Here is a 19,634-nt window from a genome sequence, read left to right as displayed (position 1 = left end):
CCACTAGGCTCTAAACCACTAGGCTAATGTGAAGACTGTCTCTCTGTCTAAGTCTTCTGTAACATTGTCTTGCAGGCCCCCCTCCTTCCGGACCCCCTCCAGTGAGACATGTCCCCTCCCCGATGCAGCCAACAATGCAGCCCCAGTCTGCCTCTCCAGCCCAGGCTCCCATGCAGGCTCCCATGCAGGCTCCCATGCAGGCCCAGTCTGCCTCTCCAGCCCAGCCTCCCATGCAGGCTCCCATGCAACCAACCATGCAACCAACCATGGCTGCCCCAATGCAGCCACCCATGCAGGCTCCCATGCAGCCCCAGTCTGCCCCTCCAGCCCAGCCACCCATGCAGGCTCCCATGCAGCCCCAAATGGCTGCTCCAATGCTGCCCACACAGGCCGGAGCAGGGCTAGGGGCTACCGGGGCTGTGGCCCCCCAGGGGCTGTCCTCCCCCAAGCCCCCTCCCCGCTCCCGTTCTTCTCATGTCCTGCCCCCTGAGACCACCACTACAGAGAATGCCCCTGCAACCCAGGTTAGTACCAACCAACACTCTGTATACAGTTACCATGACAACATAGAGATTAATACCAACACTGTATACAGTTACCATGACAACATACATGTTAATACCAACACTCTGTATACAGTTACCATGACAACATAGAGATTAATACCAACACGCTGTATACAGTTACCATGACTACATAGTGGTTAATACCAACACTCTGTATATAGTTACCATGACAACATAGTGGTTAATACCAACTCTCTGTATATAGTTACCATGACAACATAGAGGTTAATACCAACCAACACTGCAATATGTCACTTTTTGTGCGATCCGACAAAATTCACATAGAAATGTGAGTAATAGATCTGTCATTCTCATTGAAAACCAGTCTCAGAAGTGGTAGATCTGTTCTACAGTGGCTTGAAAAAGTTCAAAGAAAATACTTGTTTGTTTGTATGTTGTTGTGACTTGGATGAAGATCAAATCAAATGTATTTATAAAGCCCTTCTTAGATCAGCCGATATCTCAAAGTGATGTACAGAAACCCAGCCTAAAACCCCAAACAGCAAGCAATGCAGGTGTAGAAGCACGGCGGCTAGGAAAAACTCCCTAGAAAGGCCGGAACTCAGGAAGAAACCTAGAGAGGAACCAGGCTATAGGGAAAACTCTGTTTTACGCTATTTCTCTGCTTCCCGTTCCTAAGTTTTGTTTTTGCGTTTTTTTACTTACATAATAAGCTATATGGACTCACTCTGTGTGGATAAATAGGCGTTGACATGTTTTTATTGACTACCCCTTCACCCCGTCCCCCAAACATTCAACATCTGTAAGGTCCCTCAGTCAAGTATTGAATTTCAAGCACAGATTAAAGTACAAAGACCAGAGAGCTTTTTTGAAAGCCTCATAAAGAAGGGCAGTGATTGGTGGATGGGTAACAATAACAAATCAGAAGTTAATAATGATGCTGTGGATGATGTATTAATACCACCCAGACGCATCACAGGTAGAGTCGTCCTTCTGAACTGAGCTGCCGGAGAGGAAGGAAACTGCTTAGGGAGGTTACCGTGAGGCCGTTGGTGATATTAAAACAGCTACAGAGTTTAATGGCTGTGATGGTAGAAAACTGAGGATGGATCAACAACATTGTAGTGACTCCACAATAATGACAGAGGGAAAAGAAGAATGCAAATATTCCTAAACATTCAACACTAAAGTAATACTGCAACAAAACACGGCCAAGGAAGACACTTTTTGGCCTAAATTCAAACCCTTATGCAGATCCAAGTAACTGCTTCCTTTAATGCACCTTTCAGTAGGACAATAACCTAAAACAAAAAGGCCAAATATATATTCATTTAAAAAAATTATACAAAATCTTCCAATTTGACATTTAGAATATTTTGTTTACATCGTTGACAAAATAATGACAATTTAATCTCTTTTAATCCCACTTTGTAACACAATAAAATGTGGATAAAGGAGATGTCTAGTTTGTTAGTTACTGTATGTCATGGTATAATGTTACAGGAACACATGAGATGAGGGAAATAACAAGTAGATGGTACATGCACAAAACAATTGGCTACTCTTTATCTCTCTCTGTCTTTATCTCTCTGTCTTTATCTCTCTCTGTCTTTATCTCTCTCTGTCTTTATCTCTCTCTGTCTTTATCTCTCTGTCTATCTCTCTCTGTCTTTATCTCTGTCTTTATCTCTCTCTGTCTATCTCTCTGTCTATCTCTCTCTGTCTTTATCTCTGTCTTTATCTCTCTCTGTCTTTATCTCTCTCTGTCTATCTCTCTCTGTCTTTATCTCTGTCTTTATCTCTGTCTTTATCTCTCTCTGTCTTTATCTCTGTCTTTATCTCTCTCTGTCTTTATCTCTGTCTTTATCTCTCTGTCTATCTCTCTCTGTCTTTATCTCTGTCTTTATCTCTCTGGCTTTATCTCTCTAGCTTTCTCTCGTTCTCTCCTTTCTCTGTCCCTTACACAGCTTTCCTCTCTCCCAGTTATATAGGTGTGTAAGTGTTCTTCTCTCTCTCCCCCTCTCTCTTCATCTCTCTCCCCTTCTCTCTTCATCTCTCTCCCCCTCTCTCTTCATCTCTCTCTCCCTCTCTCTCCCTCTCTCGCTCTCTCTCCAAGCCGGAGCAGCCCTCTGGGTGACAGTTATATAGGTGTGTAAGTGTTCTTCTCTCGCTCTCTCTCCATCTCTCTCCCTCTCTCCATCTCTCTCCATCTCTCTCCCTCTCTCCATCTCTCTCCATCTCTCTCCCTCTCTCTCTCCCTCTCTCCATCTCTCTCCATCTCTCTCTCCCTCTCTCCATCTCTCTCCATCTCTCTCTCCTCTCTCCATCTCTCTCTCCCTCTCTCCCTCTCTCCATCTCTCTCCATCTCTCTCTCCCTCTCTCCATCTCTCTCTCCCTCTCTCTCCAAGCCGGAGCAGCCCTCTGGGTGACGGTTATATAGGTGTGTAAGTGTTCTTCTCTCTCCATCTCTCTCTCTCTCTCTCTCCATCTCTCTCTCCCTCTCTCCATCTCTCTCTCCCTCTCTCCATCTCTCTCTCCCTCTCTCCATCTCTCTCTCCCTCTCTCTCTCCCTCTCTCCATCTCTCTCCATCTCTCTCTCCCTCTCTCCATCTCTCTCCCTCTCTCCCTCTCTCTATCTCTCTCTCCCTCTCTCTCCAAGCCGGAGCAGCCCTCTGGGTGACAGTTATATAGGTGTGTAAGTGTTCTTCTCTCTCCATCTCTCTCTCCCTCTCTCTCTCTCTCTCCCCAAGCCGGAGCAGCCCTCTGGGTGACAGGTATACCATTGCCTCCTCTATATTAAACTCCTCCTTGTTTCTCTCCATAGCACCTCTGTCACTGAGTCCAGTGTATGACCCAAGTCTCAAATCACACCCTAATCCCTAGATGGTACACTACTTTGGACACTAAATCCTTAGTACACTACTTTGGACCTTTATCCCTAGATAGTACACTACTTTGGGCCTTTATCTCTTGTCTAATGTAGTGTACTAACTAGGGAATAGGGTGTGATTTGAGTCTCCCTACTCCCATACATTAGTCACCTGCTTCATGTTTTAGTTGCTTTCTGCCTTGATCCATCTGTAGGTGTTTATTTGATCGTGTCTCCGAGCCCATCACAGGTCTAATAACAGTGGGTTTTTATGTTCATCAACTGGTAAAAAGGGTTGTGGTTGTTGTTTAAACTGTTGTTGTTGTTGTTGTTGTTGTTTTTACGTGGCCAGCATGACAATCCACACATCTGACCTTGAAAATAACGGGATGTTTTGCCAGTTCAGTCCAGTTCAATCAATGCATGTCGGCCACGTCTAGCCTGGTAATCTACCCCCAAATTTGTGTTGACGTTCCTTTACATATGTGCCACGTCTAGCCTGGTAATCTACCCCCAAATTTGTGTTGACCTTCCTTCAACACATCGAGGTTCCTTTACATATGTGCCACGTCTAGCCTGGTAATCTACCCCCGAATTTGTGTTGACCTTCCTTCAACGCATCGAGGTTCCTTTACATATATGCCACGTCTAGCCTGGTAATCTACCCCCGAATTTGTGTTGACCTTCCTTCAACACATCGAGGTTCCTTTACATATGTGCCACGTCTAGCCTGGTAATCTACCCCTGAGTTTGTGTTGACCTTCCTTCAACACATCGAGGTTCCTTTACATATATGTGCTGCTGCCTTTGATCAACACGTTGAAATGGACCACTTCCTGCGTTGACATGGAATGACTTCCTGATGTGTCGTGTTTAATATATAATGTGTCGTCCAATGGCAATGCAGCCAACGGGTCACCTGGTCAGTCCTTTACTGGTTAGGTATGCTAGTACTTTGTGTGGAATATAGTTGCTGGTTAAGTGTAGTCGTGGGTTATTAAAGTAGACTTGTTGCATGTTATAACAAGAGAGCTCTTACTGCTGAAACGTCACTCTACGATTACATTCCATTTACTTATTTCCTCATTACATCAAAAATAATCTGCCATTGGCTCAGCTTTTTCCCAACCTTGGCTCTGCTTTGGTGACTCCGGTGTCATTTTCTCCCCTCTAGATCAATGGAGTGAATGGAATCCAGAGAGAAGCACAATGGAAGCCCGAACCCTTTGACACACTCACCTCTGACCTCTCCGCCTCTTGGCTCAACACCCAATCACTGACCAGGAACTCCTCCTTACACTCAGCTCCTACCCTCCCTTCATCCCTCCACTCCACCCCTCTGTCCACCCTGCAGGGCTTCGACGACTCCTCTTCCTCCACCCTCCCCCCTTCCCTCACCCGGTCTCTCCTCCCCCCTCCCCCGGGCCCATCTCGAAGTAGGTCACAGGAGGCCCTGCAGCGGGGCTCTCCCAACCCCTTCCTGAGTGATCCGGTCCCGGCCCGTCCCAACAGCACCAACCCCTTCACTGGTCCTCTGGTGCAGCAGGGTCAGAGGCGCTCCCTGACACCTGACTTCCTTGCCCAGCAGAAGGCCTCAAGGCCTGGTCTCGACAGGACCATGTCTGCCTTCACCCAGCCCCTCGCCCCTACCCCAGCCCCGTTCCCAGCTTTTGCCCCCAACATGACGCCAGGGGCACCTGCACCCCCTCCATCGCTCCACCGGACAATGTCCCTGCTTGGCCCATCGATGACCCCCCTCATCCCTGCTCCAGCGCTCCCTCTCCTGACTGCTCCCTCTCTCCCTGCCCCTATGCTCCCCCTGGCTCTTTCTCCCTCTCGCCCTCTTCTTCCAGCCCCTGCCCTCCCCCTGTCTCCTCCCTCCTCCACACCTGCCCTCCCCCTGTCTCCTCCCTCCTCCACCCCTGCCCTCCCCCTGTCCCCTCCCTCCTCCACCCCTACCCCCCTGTTGTCCCGCCCCCAGCCCCCTCCTCCCCCTCGGGCCCAGCTGTGGGTGACCTTCGATGATGATTCAGTCCTCCCCGTCCCAGCCAAGGCTCCACCAGCAGCCCCAACTGCTTCCACCTCCCCCCCATCTCTCACCCAGACTCAGTTTTCCTGCTCTGGTTTCGACTCTGACCCACACTGGGCCACTGGCTCCACCACCTTGACCTCCACATTCCTCTCCCGGCACCCTCCGATCCCAGCCAGGGTGGTCCCAGGAAGCAGCCAGCCCCCGCTCCCAGCCCGAGCCACAAACAACCTCCCTTTCCCCAAGGACTTCACTGAGAGATAGGAGTGACCCGGCGATCTATGGTCCACCACAGAGGAAACGTGTCCTAGGTCGTCCCTGTCCTACATATCTAGAGGAGTGTAGATCTATGGTCCACCACAGAGGAAACGTGTCCTATGTAGGACAGGGACGACCTATCTAGAGGAGTGTAGATCTATGGTAAATGTGAATGTGTGTATGGTTTGTATAAAGAGTCAGGTATTTAACCCATTTAGACTAAACCCCTCCCACTCCTGAATATTCATGTACCACTGCTGTTCCATAACATCGATGTTGTTAACACATCACATGTCATTATGTGAATATGTATGTTTCTCCTGGTCTTGTTTATTTTGTTATGGCAGGAGACATGTTCCTGGGTCTATATTAGGGCTGTCCAACCCTGTTCCTGGAGAGATAAACCTCCTGTAGGTTTTAACTCCAACCCTGTTCCTGGAGAGATAAACCTCCTGTAGGTTTTAACTCCAACCCTGTTCCTGGAGAGATAAACCTCCTGTAGGTTTTAACTCCAACCCTGTTCCTGGAGAGATAAACCTCCTGTAGGTTTTAACTCCAACCCTGTTCCTGGAGAGATAAACCTCCTGTAGGTTTAAACTCCAACCCTGTTCCTGGAGAGATAAACCTCCTGTAGGTTTTAACTCCAACCCTGTTCCTGGAGAGATAAACCTCCTGTAGGTTTTAACTCCAACCCTGTTCCTGGAGAGATAAACCTCCTGTAGGTTTTAACTCCAACCCTGTTCCTGGAGAGATAAACCTCCTGTAGGTTTTAACTCCAACCCTGTTCCTGGAGAGATAAACCTCCTGTAGGTTTTAACTCCAACCCTGTTCCTGGAGAGATAACCCTGTAGGTTTTAACTCCAACCCTGTTCCTGGAGAGATAACCCTGTAGGTTTTAACTCCAACCCTGTTCCTGGAGAGATAAACCTGTAGGTTTTAACTCCAACCCTGTTCCTGGAGAGATAAACCTCCTGTAGGTTTAAACTCCAACCCTGTTCCTGGAGAGATAAACCTCCTGTAGGTTTTAACTCCAACCCTGTTCCTGGAGAGATAAACCTCCTGTAGGTTTTAACTCCAACCCTGTTCCTGGAGAGATAAACCTCCTGTAGGTTTTAACTCCAACCCTGTTCCTGGAGAGATAAACCTCCTGTAGGTTTTAACTCCAACCCTGTTCCTGGAGAGATAAACCTCCTGTAGGTTTAAACTCCAACCCTGTTCCTGGAGAGATAAACCTCCTGTAGGTTTTAACTCCAACCCTGTTCCTGGAGAGATAAACCTCCTGTAGGTTTAAACTCCAACCCTGTTCCTGGAGAGATACTCTCCTGTAGGTTTTAACTCCAACCCTGTTCCTGGAGAGATAAACCTCCTGTAGGTTTTAACTCCAACCCTGTTCCTGGAGAGATAAACCTCCTGTAGGTTTTAACTCCAACCCTGTTCCTGGAGAGATAACCCTGTAGGTTTTAACTCCAACCCTGTTCCTGGAGAGATAAACCTGTAGGTTTTAACTCCAACCCTGTTCCTGGAGAGATAAACCTCCTGTAGGTTTAAACTCCAACCCTGTTCCTGGAGAGATAAACCTCCTGTAGGTTTAAACTCCAACCCTGTTCCTGGAGAGATAAACCTCCTGTAGGTTTTAACTCCAATCCTGTTCCTGGAGATAAACCTGTAGGTTTTAACTCCAACCCTGTTCCTGGAGAGATAAACCTCCTGTAGGTTTTAACTCCAACCCTGTTCCTGGAGAGATAAACCTCCTGTAGGTTTTAACTCCAACCCTGTTCCTGGAGAGATACCCTCCTGTAGGTTTTAACTCCAACCCCAGTTGTAACCAACCTGATTCAGATTTTCAACCTGCTAATTATTAGAATCAGGTGCACTAGATGAGGGTTGGAGTTAAAACCTACAGGAGGTGTATCTCTCCAGGAACAGGGTTGGAGTTAAAACCTACAGGAGGGTCTCTCCAGGAACAGGGTTGGACAGCCCTGGGTCTATATAGTTAATGTCAATGTATATCAATATATATATATATATCTATCTATGCGCTCAAATGGTGTCAGCTCCTGTGTAATATTGAACATGTCTACCTACGGCCATACAGTTAGATTGTCACCGAGATTCTTATTCCATATTATCAGCATTCTAGGATATGACCACATTCCCTACACTCAGCGGTGCGTCACGTTCACTGTTATGACACGGTAGGGCTACAGACACATACACATCCATCGTTATACTAGGCTGCATGTAAGCAGCAGTAGCCTAGTCCCTGTCATTCAAACAGAAACCCAGTGTCCACTCCTCACTGCTTATTCAGTATAGGGTGGAGTGCACTGCAGGAGCCAAAATGGAACCCAGTTTCTACACCTCACTGCTTATTCAGTATAGGGTGGAGTGCACTGCAGGAGCCAAAATGGAACCCAGTTTCTATACCTCACTGCTTATTCAGTATAGGGTGGAGTGCACTGCAGGAGCCAAAATGGAACCCAGTTTCTACACCTCACTGCTTATTCAGTATAGGGTGGAGTGCACTGCAGGAGCCAAAATGGAACACAGTTTCTATTCCTCACTGCTTATTCAATATAGGGTGGAGTGCACTGCAGGAGCCAAAATGGAACACAGTTTCTACACCTCACTGCTTATTCAGTATAGGGTGGAGTGCACTGCAGGAGCCAAAATGGAACCCAGTTTCTACACCTCACTGCTTATTCAGTATAGGGTGGAGTGCACTGCAGGAGCCCAAATGGAACCCAGTTTCTACACCTCACTGCTTATTCAGTATAGGGTGGAGTGCACTGCAGGAGCCCAAATGGAACACAGTTTCTACACCTCACTGCTTATTCAGTATAGGGTGGAGTGCACTGCAGAAGCCAAAATGGCCAACTGTCATGTCACTCAGCATTGATCAGAAATCACCTTGCTCTACAGATTTTCTAGCCTGTTATACAACGTCTTCATGCGCCTCTGTATCAGGCAGGGCCAGAACTCACAGTTACTGAATATCTATATCTGTATAGTACAACACCTATTTTATCTGTCATGAATGTACATTGCACAGGTTGTTGTTGTCGTTGTCTCCTTGAGACCACAAATGATGGTTTCTCTGTCTCTCTTCCCTGCCATCAGCATCTGTGTTTTGGGCTGTTGTGCTAAAGCTCAACGTGTTCTTTAGCCACATATCAACCTGTATACATTGTGTTTCTGTATATTTTCAGAGAGCAGGCTAGTCTCCGAGACGTGTATATTCACGGTATAACAGATATGCACTAAAGACTTCATATTAAGTCGACCAGATTCTCTTGAGAGGTTCTTGTGAAAAGCATTAACGTTTTGGTGAGCGTGACGGATTGAGAAAGAGGAGAGACGGTTTTGACAGATGACTTGGGCTTAAACCTGCTTCCTCCTCCTCCTCTGTATCTCGTGTGTGCGTGTGTGTGGAGCTGTATACTGTACGTATCCCAGTATATATATATATATATATATATATATATATATATATATATATATATATATATATATATTCCTCATTGATTTGATCCAACGCTTGGACCTGTACTACTTTATAGTAATATGAATGTGGTGTTCTTCTGTACTATCGGGATCCTTCCTATATATCTGATCTCCAACAATCCCGTTTTGCTTTCTTGTTGTGTGTCGCTTTAAAAAAACAAACATGGATTTTGCTTTGAACTTAATTGTACTCGCAGAGATGGTACCTACCTACTTATTTTTTATTTCAAAAGAGAAGGTTATTTCTAATCTATTTATTATTGAAACTGTGGTGAGAAAGTACTGTGCTGTGTTTGAGGTGTGTTGTTGTCTGTCGTGGGTGGGTGGGTGAGGGGGGTTGGTTGTGTGTGCTGCTCTGTGTGTAGTGTGTGTACAGTGTTGTGTGTGTGGGGGGGGTGGTAGTATTGTCAGCATTTTTCTCCTGAGGGTCTTAAATACTACAGTAACATATGTCACGTACTCTCACAGATTTAGAGACCAACGGCCACCCTAACACACAGGCCAACGGCCACCCTAACACACAGGCCAACGGCCACCCTAACACACAGGCCAACGGCCACCCTAACACACAGGCCAACCCCAGAAGGACTTGTAGGCACCTCCCCCTTTCAATGTTTATAATACAAAACTATACAACAACAAAAAAATCATATTTTTAAGAGAGAAACAAATCATTGGAGATTTACACAAAGAAGAAGGAAAACAGGAGGGGTAAAGAATAACAAAAGGAAATGAACGTACAAAGCAGATATCTAATAGTCAGATGCATCCTCCTCACACTACATGCTAGTGTCATTGAGCCAATCAGAGTTAACTTCCTGTTGATGAGGTGTGGTGGTATCAACATCAGTGATGTGTCAGTGTTCTACTCCGTATTCCGTTGTTGTCCTGCTACTATCTACGTTGGTCTTTCTCTTAAAAACACACTGCAGGAGCCAACATGGAACCCAGTTTCCACTCCTCACTGCTTATTCAGTATAGGGTGAGTGCACTGCAGGAGCCAACATGGAACCCAGTTCTCACTGCTTATTCAGTATAGGGTGAGTGCACTGCAGGAGCCAAAATGGAACCCAGTTTCTATTCCTCACTGCTTATTCAGTATAGGGTGAGTGCACTGCAGGAGCCAAAATGGAACCCAGTTTCTATTCCTCACTGCTTATTCAGTATAGGGTGAGTGCACTGCAGGAGCCAAAATGGAACCCAGTTTCTATTCCTCACTGCTTATTCAGTATAGGGTGAGTGCACTGCAGGAGCCAAAATGGAACCCAGTTTCTATTCCTCACTGCTTATTCAGTATAGGGTGAGTGCACTGCAGGAGCCAAAATGGACGACGCTGCTCTAGTGTTTTACACCAGTGTCTCCAACAATGGCTCTGACATGTAAATGGTTTGTTGGTGAGAGGGACATATTGTGATCAGCTCGAAGAGGAGAGCTTTTTTCCCTCTCAAGAAAACTGTTGGATGATGATGTTATTTCCCCCCAAAACTCTGTTAAAAATGGTTGTGCTCCACCACCAGTGTAAAGTGTCCAGTCTAGTGGAGAGGGTATGGGGGTTAGGGTTGCAAAGTCTGGTAGCTTTTCCAGAAATCCTGGTTGAAAGACTCTGGAGTGAGTTAACAGGAAATGCGGAATCCTCCGACCCGGGATTTCTGAAAAATCTTGGAATTTGGGAAAAGTTGCATCAATTTTGCAACCCTACTTAGGGTGTGGACCCAGAGGTTCAGAGTCTAGGGTCTAAGGTCCAGTTTCCCCAGACACAGACGAACCCTTGTTCTGGATGTCATTTTTATTTTATTTTTTTAAACCTACTCGATGGTGAATCTCCGTTGAAGTAGTTTCTAAATCCTGGATTAGACTTAATCTTTTGTCCAGGAAACCAGTCCTAAAGGAACCAGCTAACTGATGCTTCTCTGTTGTTGCTTTGATCCACACCATGGAAACAAATACCTGTGTTCTTCCAAAAAATCTCTGGATTGAAACGTCACTCCTAAAACACACCGAGGCAGTAAAGTAGCATTATCAACACTTCTACCACGTCCCTGTCATTGGTCGCCGGAGGAACCACCTTAAAATGCATTTTTCTTGTTATGCTTTTATCAGTGGTGTGCAGTATAGCCAATGGCAATTAATAATTCTAGGAGGCTAGCTAACGCTTAACGTCATGTTCTGTTCAAGATGATATTTTATAGGAAACAAAAGTGACTATTTTTTGGTGTACCTTTATAAACAGGTAGTTAACCTGTAGTCGAGAGTCGTCTGTGTTGTTGATCATATTCTATACAAAGAAAAATGAAAACTGCAATTCATATATTAGTAGCTAAGGTTCCGTCATTTAAGTGCACAGCTAAAACTGCACATTTATGTATAAAGCAATGTGTGTTGTATGTATAATAAAGGTCTATTGACCTGATATGCTGTTGACTGTACTGAACTCGTGTTGATCGACAACTTGTTTTGTGTGTCACATTTACACGGCTGTGTAACTACTCATCTTTGTCACAATACACATCCTTCTTCTGGTCGAGCCTTGAACATGACTCTCAGTTCCATTACGTTGGGGCTCCCGAGTGGCTCAGCCCGGGTCTAAGGCACTGCATCTCAGTGCAAGAGGCGTCACTACAGTCCCTGGTTCGAATCCAGGCTGTATCACATCCGGCCGTGAGTCCCATAGGGCGGCGCACAATTGGCCCAGCGTCCGTCCGGGTTTGGCCGTCCACTGTAAATAAGAATTTGTTTGTTTTTGTTGTTGTTGTTGTTTGTAACTGTCTGTTCTAGTTACATAAAGGTCCAATACATAAAATACAAATAAATTAAGAGCCCAGACATTCGGTCTGAACATCAACATGCATCGCTTGCGGTACGGTTTTGGTGCGTATCTTTCATATCCGTGAGAAATCGTTTTCAGAAAACAAAAAGGTTAAATTACTTACACACCTTTTTATAGGGTTAGTGTTCCCACACGGGCCACAACTCCATGTTACAGCTCATTGTTTATGGAAGACAGAGTGGACAATCTGTGCTAATTAGCTATCTGAGTCTCCGAACACCCGTCTATAAACGGAAGACGGACGTAGGAAACATGTTTTTACTGAAAAATACTGTGTTAACCTGTTAACTAGTGAAACGCAACCTGGTCTAGAAGGAGTAACCAATGATTGGCTAGTGAAACGCAACCTGGACTAGAAGGAGTAACCAATGATTGGCTAGTGAAACGCAACCTGGACTAGAAGGAGTAACCAATGATTGGCTAGTGAAACGCAACCTGGACTAGAAGGAGTAACCAATGATTGGCTAGTGAAACGCAACCTGGTCTAGAAGGAGTAACCAATGATTGGCTAGTGAAACGCAACCTGGTCTAGAAGGAGTAACCAATGATTGGCTAGTGAAACGCAACCTGGACTAGAAGGAGTAACCAATGATTGGCTAGTGAAACGCAACCTGGACTAGAAGGAGTAACCAATGATTGGCTAGTGAAACGCAACCTGGACTAGAAGGAGTAACCAATGATTGGCTAGTGAAACGCAACCTGGACTAGAAGGAGTAACCAATGATTGGCTAGTGAAACGCAACCTGGACTAGAAGGAGTAACCAATGATTGGCTAGTGAAACGCAACCTGGACTAGAAGGAGTAACGTTAGGCTTCTTTATTCTGCTTCTGGACCAAATGCATTTGTGTCAATTGTTATTATAATTAAAAAAACAGCACCATCCTTGCCAACGTCTGGGTCAAAGGTTAATTGGAGGTTGGGCTGTTTTGAAGAGCGAATGGTGAGTCTGCACTCATGTGTTAGCAATTTTATGATTAATTTGGCAATGTAATGCGCAGTTTTAAAACCTGTCACTGGTGTTATACAGTTTATAGTATAGGGAAAGGAAATAATATTGATATAATTGATCAAATCACATTATTAAGCAAATTATTTACAATTTTAATTAAGAAGTGTGGTTTGAGCTACTGTGGCCACCATTTATAGATATGCCATCTTGTCATCAGATTTGTCACTGGCGTTACTGTTCCTGCTGTTAACACCATTGACAATCAATAACACTGCTAACTTTTTTATATCAACATTAAGGTTTTATACTGTTTCAATATTGTAATTTGTAACATAATATGGCAATAACAAAAATAAATTAAATTAAGTGCTGCTGAAAAGCAAACACTCTCCAGACAGCGCAGGGATGCTGACCCGGTGAAGAGCAAAGACTCCAGACAGAGCAGGGATGCTGACCCGGTGAAGAGCAAAGACTCCAGACAGCGCAGGGATGCTGACCCGGTGAAGAGCAAAGACTCTCCAGACAGCGCAGGGATGCTGACCCGGTGAAGAGCAAAGACTCTCCGGTGAAGAGCAAAGACTCTCCAGACAGGGATGCTGACCCGGTGAAGAGCAAAGACTCTCCAGACAGCGCAGGGATGCTGACCCGGTGAAGAGCAAAGACTCTCCAGACAGCGCAGGGATGCTGACCCGGTGAAGAGCAAAGACTCTCCAGACAGCGCAGGGATGCTGACCCGGTGAAGAGCAAAGACTCTCCAGACAGCGCAGGGATGCTGACCCGGTGAAGAGCAAAGACTCTCCAGACAGCGCAGGGATGCTGACCCGGTGAAGAGCAAAGACTCTCCAGACAGCGCAGGGATGCTGACCCGGACCGCAGAGCAGCCCACCTTGAAAAAGACTTAAAGGATTTTAGAGTGTAACAAAAAAGAGACTGTATGATCTCACAGAAAGAGGAACCAGACAGGAGTGAAAGCAATGGAGGTCATACAGGACAAAAAAAACAGAGATTTTAAGAGAGAGTGTTGACTCCCCCCAGTTTACAGTCAACCCAGTACTTCAAGGTAAGAATTTAAGACATGGGTACTTATTTACAGAGTTACTTAAATGGATAGTTCAGAATACAAAAATGGTTTCTTTATCATGTACGCAGTCTATGGACAAGGTCTAACAGTAGTACATGCTTTGGCTTAGTTTATCTGGCCACTGTTTTTAAGTGCTAACTTTTTAGCATTCGTGACACAACAACTCAATGAAGTTATGTATCAATTGTTTGAATGAGAAGTGCATGAACTTTCTATACCTTTTTAAGTTAAGCTTACAAAATGTGTGTCACATGGCACAATCATTTATGTTTTAACAAACTAGATAGTTATGTTGTTAGTCATGACAGAAATAGAGTAGGATCTCCTGTTTGTAACATCTTTTATGTTTTACGCAGTACAGAAAGCCTGAAGAAAACGGCAAAAGTTACAAAGAGAAGTTAGACGAGCACAAAAAGACTCCACTACAAATACAAGATACATTGTCAATGTTCGCAGGGTACAAATAAAGACCCTAAAAGTCTGAAGAACGGAAGCCGAGAAGCACAGCTACATGGCCCACACTGCCTCTTCACCAATTAAAAACACTACATGACCCACCCTGCCTCTTCACCAATTAAAAACGCTACATGGCCCACCCTGCCTCTTCACCAATTAAAAACGCTACATGACCCACCCTGCCTCTTCACCAATTAAAAACGCTACATGACCCACCCTGCCTCTTCACCAATTAAAAACGCTACATGGCCCACCCTGCCTCTTCACCAATTAAAAACGCTACATGACCCACCCTGCCTCTTCACCAATTAAAAACGCTACATGACCCACCCTGCCTCTTCACCAATTAAAAACACTACATGACCCACCCTGCCTCTTCACCAATTAAAAACACTACATGACCCACCCTGCCTCTTCACAATAAACATACTGATGATAATTACACAACCCTAATAAACATACTGAGATGATAATTACACAACCCTAATAAACATACTGAGATGATAATTACACAACCCTAATAAACATACTGAGATGATAATTACACATCCCTAATAAACATACTGAGGATAATTACACAACCCTAATAAACATACTGAGGATAATTACACATCCCTAATAAACATACTGAGATGATAATTACACAACCCTAATAAACATACTGAGATGATAATTACACAACCCTAATAAACATACTGAGAGGATAATTACACAACCCTAATAAACATACTGAGATGATAATTACACAACCCTAATAAACATACTGAGATGATAATTACACAACCCTAATAAACATACTGAGATGATAATTACACAACCCTAATAAACATACTGAGAGGATAATTACACAACCCTAATAAACATACTGAGGATAATTACACAACCCTAATAAACATACTGAGATTATAATTACACAACCGTAATAAACATACTGAGATGATAATTACACAACCCTAATAAACATACTGAGATGATAATTACACAACCCTAATAAACATACTGAGATGATAATTACACAACCCTAATAAACATACTGAGATGATAATTACACAACCCTAATAAACATACTGAGATGATAATTACACAACCCTAATAAACATACTGAGATGATAATTACACAACCCTAATAAACATACTGAGATGATAATTACACAACCCTAATAAACATACTGAGATGATAATTACACAACCCTAATAAACATACTGAGATGATAATTACACAACCCTAATAAACATACTGAGAGGATAATTACACAACCCTAATAAACATACTGAGGATAATTACACAACCCTAATAAACATACTGAGATGATAATTACACAACCCTAATAAACATACTGAGATGATAATTACACAACCCTAATAAACATACTGAGATGATAATTACCCTAATAAACATACTGAGATGATAATTACACAACCTAATAAACATACTGAGGATAATTACACAACCCTAATAAACATACTGAGATGATAATTACACAACCTAATAAACATACTGAGATGATAATTACACAACCTAATAAACATACTGAGGACCCTAATAAACATACTGAGGATAATTACACAACCTAATAAACATACTGAGATGATAATTACACAACCTAATAAACATACTGAGATGATAATTACACAACCCTAATAAACATACTGAGAGGATAATTACACAACCTAATAAACATACTGAGATGATAATTACACAACCTAATAAACATACTGAGGATAATTACACAACCCTAATAAACATACTGAGATGATAATTACACAACCCTAATAAACATACTGAGATGATAATTACACAACCTAATAAACATACTGAGATGATAATTACACAACCCTAATAAACATACTGAGATGATAATTACACAACCCTAATAAACATACTGAGATGATAATTACACAACCCTAATAAACATACTGAGATGATAATTACACAACCCTAATAAACATACTGAGAGGATAATTACACAACCCTAATAAACATACTGAGATGATAATTACACAACCTAATAAACATACTGAGATGATAATTACACAACCCTAATAAACATACTGAGATGATAATTACACAACCCTAATAAACATACTGAGATGATAATTACACAACCCTAATAAACATACTGAGATGATAATTACACAACCCTAATAAACATACTGAGATGATAATTACACATCCCTAATAAACATACTGAGATGATAATTACACAACCCTAATAAACATACTGAGGATAATTACACAACCTAATAAACATACTGAGATGATAATTACACAACCTAATAAACATACTGAGATGATAATTACACAACCCTAATAAACATACTGAGAGGATAATTACACATCCCTAATAAACATACTGAGATGATAATTACACAACCCTAATAAACATACTGAGATGATAATTACACAACCTAATAAACATACTGAGATGATAATTACACAACCTAATAAACATACTGAGATGATAATTACACAACCCTAATAAACATACTGAGATGATAATTACACATCCTAATAAACATACTGAGAGGATAATTACACAACCCTAATAAACATACTGAGATGATAATTACACAACCCTAATAAACATACTGAGATGATAATTACACAACCCTAATAAACATACTGAGATGATAATTACACAACCCTAATAAACATACTGAGATGATAATTACACAACCTAATAAACATACTGAGATGATAATTACACAACCCTAATAAACATACTGAGATGATAATTACACAACCCTAATAAACATACTGAGGATAATTACACAACCCTAATAAACATACTGAGATGATAATTACACAACCCTAATAAACATACTGAGATGATAATTACACAACCCTAATAAACATACTGAGATGATAATTACACAACCCTAATAAACATACTGAGATGATAATTACACAACCCTAATAAACATACTGAGATGATAATTACACAACCCTAATAAACATACTGAGATGATAATTACACAACCCTAATAAACATACTGAGAGGATAATTACACAACCTAATAAACATACTGAGATGATAATTACACAACCCTAATAAACATACTGAGATGATAATTACACAACCCTAATAAACATACTGAGAGGATAATTACACAACCCTAATAAACATACTGAGATGATAATTACACAACCCTAATAAACATACTGAGATGATAATTACACAACCCTAATAAACATACTGAGGATAATTACACAACCCTAATAAACATACTGAGATGATAATTACACAACCCTAATAAACATACTGAGGATAATTACACAACCCTAATAAACATACTGAGATGATAATTACACAACCCTAATAAACATACTGAGATGATAATTACACAACCCTAATAAACATACTGAGAGGATAATTACACAACCCTAATAAACATACTGAGATGATAATTACACAACCCTAATAAACATACTGAGATGATAATTACACATCCTAATAAACATACTGAGATGATAATTACACAACCTAATAAACATACTGAGATGATAATTACACAACCCTAATAAACATACTGAGATGATAATTACACAACCCTAATAAACATACTGAGATGATAATTACACAACCCTAATAAACATACTGAGAGGATAATTACACAACCCTAATAAACATACTGAGGATAATTACACATCACTAAAATGGTCAGCTGACCTCTTGGTCCAACACTTCAAAGACACAATAGATGCAATGTCTTTCTATCAGGAGGTAAAGGACTCTGGCACTCAAATACAGTATTATGTCAGTGAGGAAGAGGTGGAAAGTAAAGCACAGAAGGTTTCTGGGGTACCTCTAGTAACCAAGTAAAGCACAGAAGGTTTCTGGGGAACCTCTGGTAACCAAGTAAAGCACAGAAGGTTTCTGGGGAACCTCTGGTAACCAAGTAAAGCACAGAAGGTTTCTGGGGAACCTCTGGTAACCAAGTAAAGCACAGAAGGTTTTTGGGTAACCAAGTAAAGCACAGAAGGTTTCTGGGGAACCTCTGGTAACCAAGTAAAGCACAGAAGGTTTCTGGGGAACCTCTGGTAGCCATAAAAGGAACCATGCGAATGAACCAGGAATGCACCAGAAAAGAAATCACACACCCGACGGTGCCGGCTAAATGGCCACAGTCTCTCACCTCCACATCAAACAGATGTCATCGACCCGGATACCTCAGCTCCACCTCGCCCAGATGTCACTGAGGCTCACCACGGTGGTGCATTGTGAACCATGATGAACCACCATACTGTTATACTGGAGGTTGAAGAACATAACGTCACAGTCATTGTAAATAAGAATTAGTTCTTAACTGACTTGCCTAGTTAAATAAAGGTAAAATAAAAATGTAAAACAAAATGTAAAACACTTTTCAAACATCACAAGTAAAAGTGAATTTGGTACACAAACTGTTAGTACTGGAAACAGGCCTATTCCATGAACATGTTTCACTGCACACAATATGTTTATCATTGCTTTTGGGAAAACGTAGTCTTAGTTTTACATTCAATGTTGTTTCTATCGTTCTTGTGTATCTATAGATCTCATAGACAAGTTTTATGTTTGTACGACAACGTTAGGAAATGTTTATAGCTCGAGTGTTGTTGAATGGAGCAAAAGAAAAACAAATATTTCCTACTGATGAGTCAACAAGGTTAATACGCATGTTCTGAGGGTCAGGTCTTGACACGTTCAAGCAAACGACACCTGAGGGAATGGCATCTAAAACAATCGCAACATCTTTAGGTGTTACTGGGATCTTGTAAAGTAATAAAGAATTCCTTATAATTAAGTAAAATACCCTCTGCATTTACAAGTTGGCTCACTAATAGGATATTATTTAGAAACCAATATTCTAAAAACAACAAAGTACTTTTATACAATATATCTGGATTTTTCCATATATAATATCTGTGTGGAGAATAATGAATTGTCATCAGCCAGCCAGCTGGCTTATAATTATTTCTTTACCAGCTATGGAAATGCTTTGTACAGGACTATTATTTAAAGAATTTGTAAGAAGTTGGGTGATTCATAAAAACAGACACAGTGAGATAGGACAACCTTGCCTAATTCCTCTCTTTAACTCACTTCTAGGTGAGGTGCCATGTTTCAGTTTGATAGAGCTGTTATTATT

General features: G+C 42.3%; 1 protein-coding gene and 1 long non-coding RNA gene across 3 annotated transcripts in view; one reads left to right on the top strand and one right to left on the bottom strand.

Annotated features, from left to right (window-relative positions):
* The window catches only part of synj1 (synaptojanin 1), a 132,110-nt gene extending 120,497 nt beyond the window's left edge, over window positions 1-11,613 (top strand). Inside the window, 6 exon segments of the mRNA XM_052520222.1 lie at window positions 76-524; window positions 4,571-6,273; window positions 6,318-6,493; window positions 6,705-6,880; window positions 7,012-7,099; window positions 7,353-11,613. Of these exon segments, the coding sequence (XP_052376182.1) occupies window positions 76-524; window positions 4,571-5,689 (1,568 nt within the window). The 3' untranslated portion in view covers window positions 5,690-6,273; window positions 6,318-6,493; window positions 6,705-6,880; window positions 7,012-7,099; window positions 7,353-11,613.
* Window positions 11,614-14,356: 2,743 nt separating this feature from the next.
* On the bottom strand, window positions 14,357-17,505 carry LOC127930843 (uncharacterized). Of its 2 annotated transcripts, none has more exons than XR_008139597.1 (3): window positions 17,279-17,505; window positions 16,305-16,507; window positions 14,357-15,760 (listed from the first exon to the last, which is right to left on the bottom strand). It is a non-coding gene; the product is annotated as an uncharacterized LOC127930843 (long non-coding RNA). The 2 variants fall into 2 exon arrangements; XR_008139598.1 differs by having other exon boundaries at window positions 17,313-17,505.
* Window positions 17,506-19,634: the final 2,129 nt, after the last annotated feature.

This window comes from Oncorhynchus keta, chromosome 6 (genome assembly GCF_023373465.1).
Source record: "Oncorhynchus keta strain PuntledgeMale-10-30-2019 chromosome 6, Oket_V2, whole genome shotgun sequence".
NCBI lineage: Eukaryota > Metazoa > Chordata > Actinopteri > Salmoniformes > Salmonidae > Oncorhynchus > Oncorhynchus keta.
The sequence above is the reverse complement of the archived record's forward strand: the minus strand, read 5'-3'. Positions and strand labels throughout refer to the sequence as shown.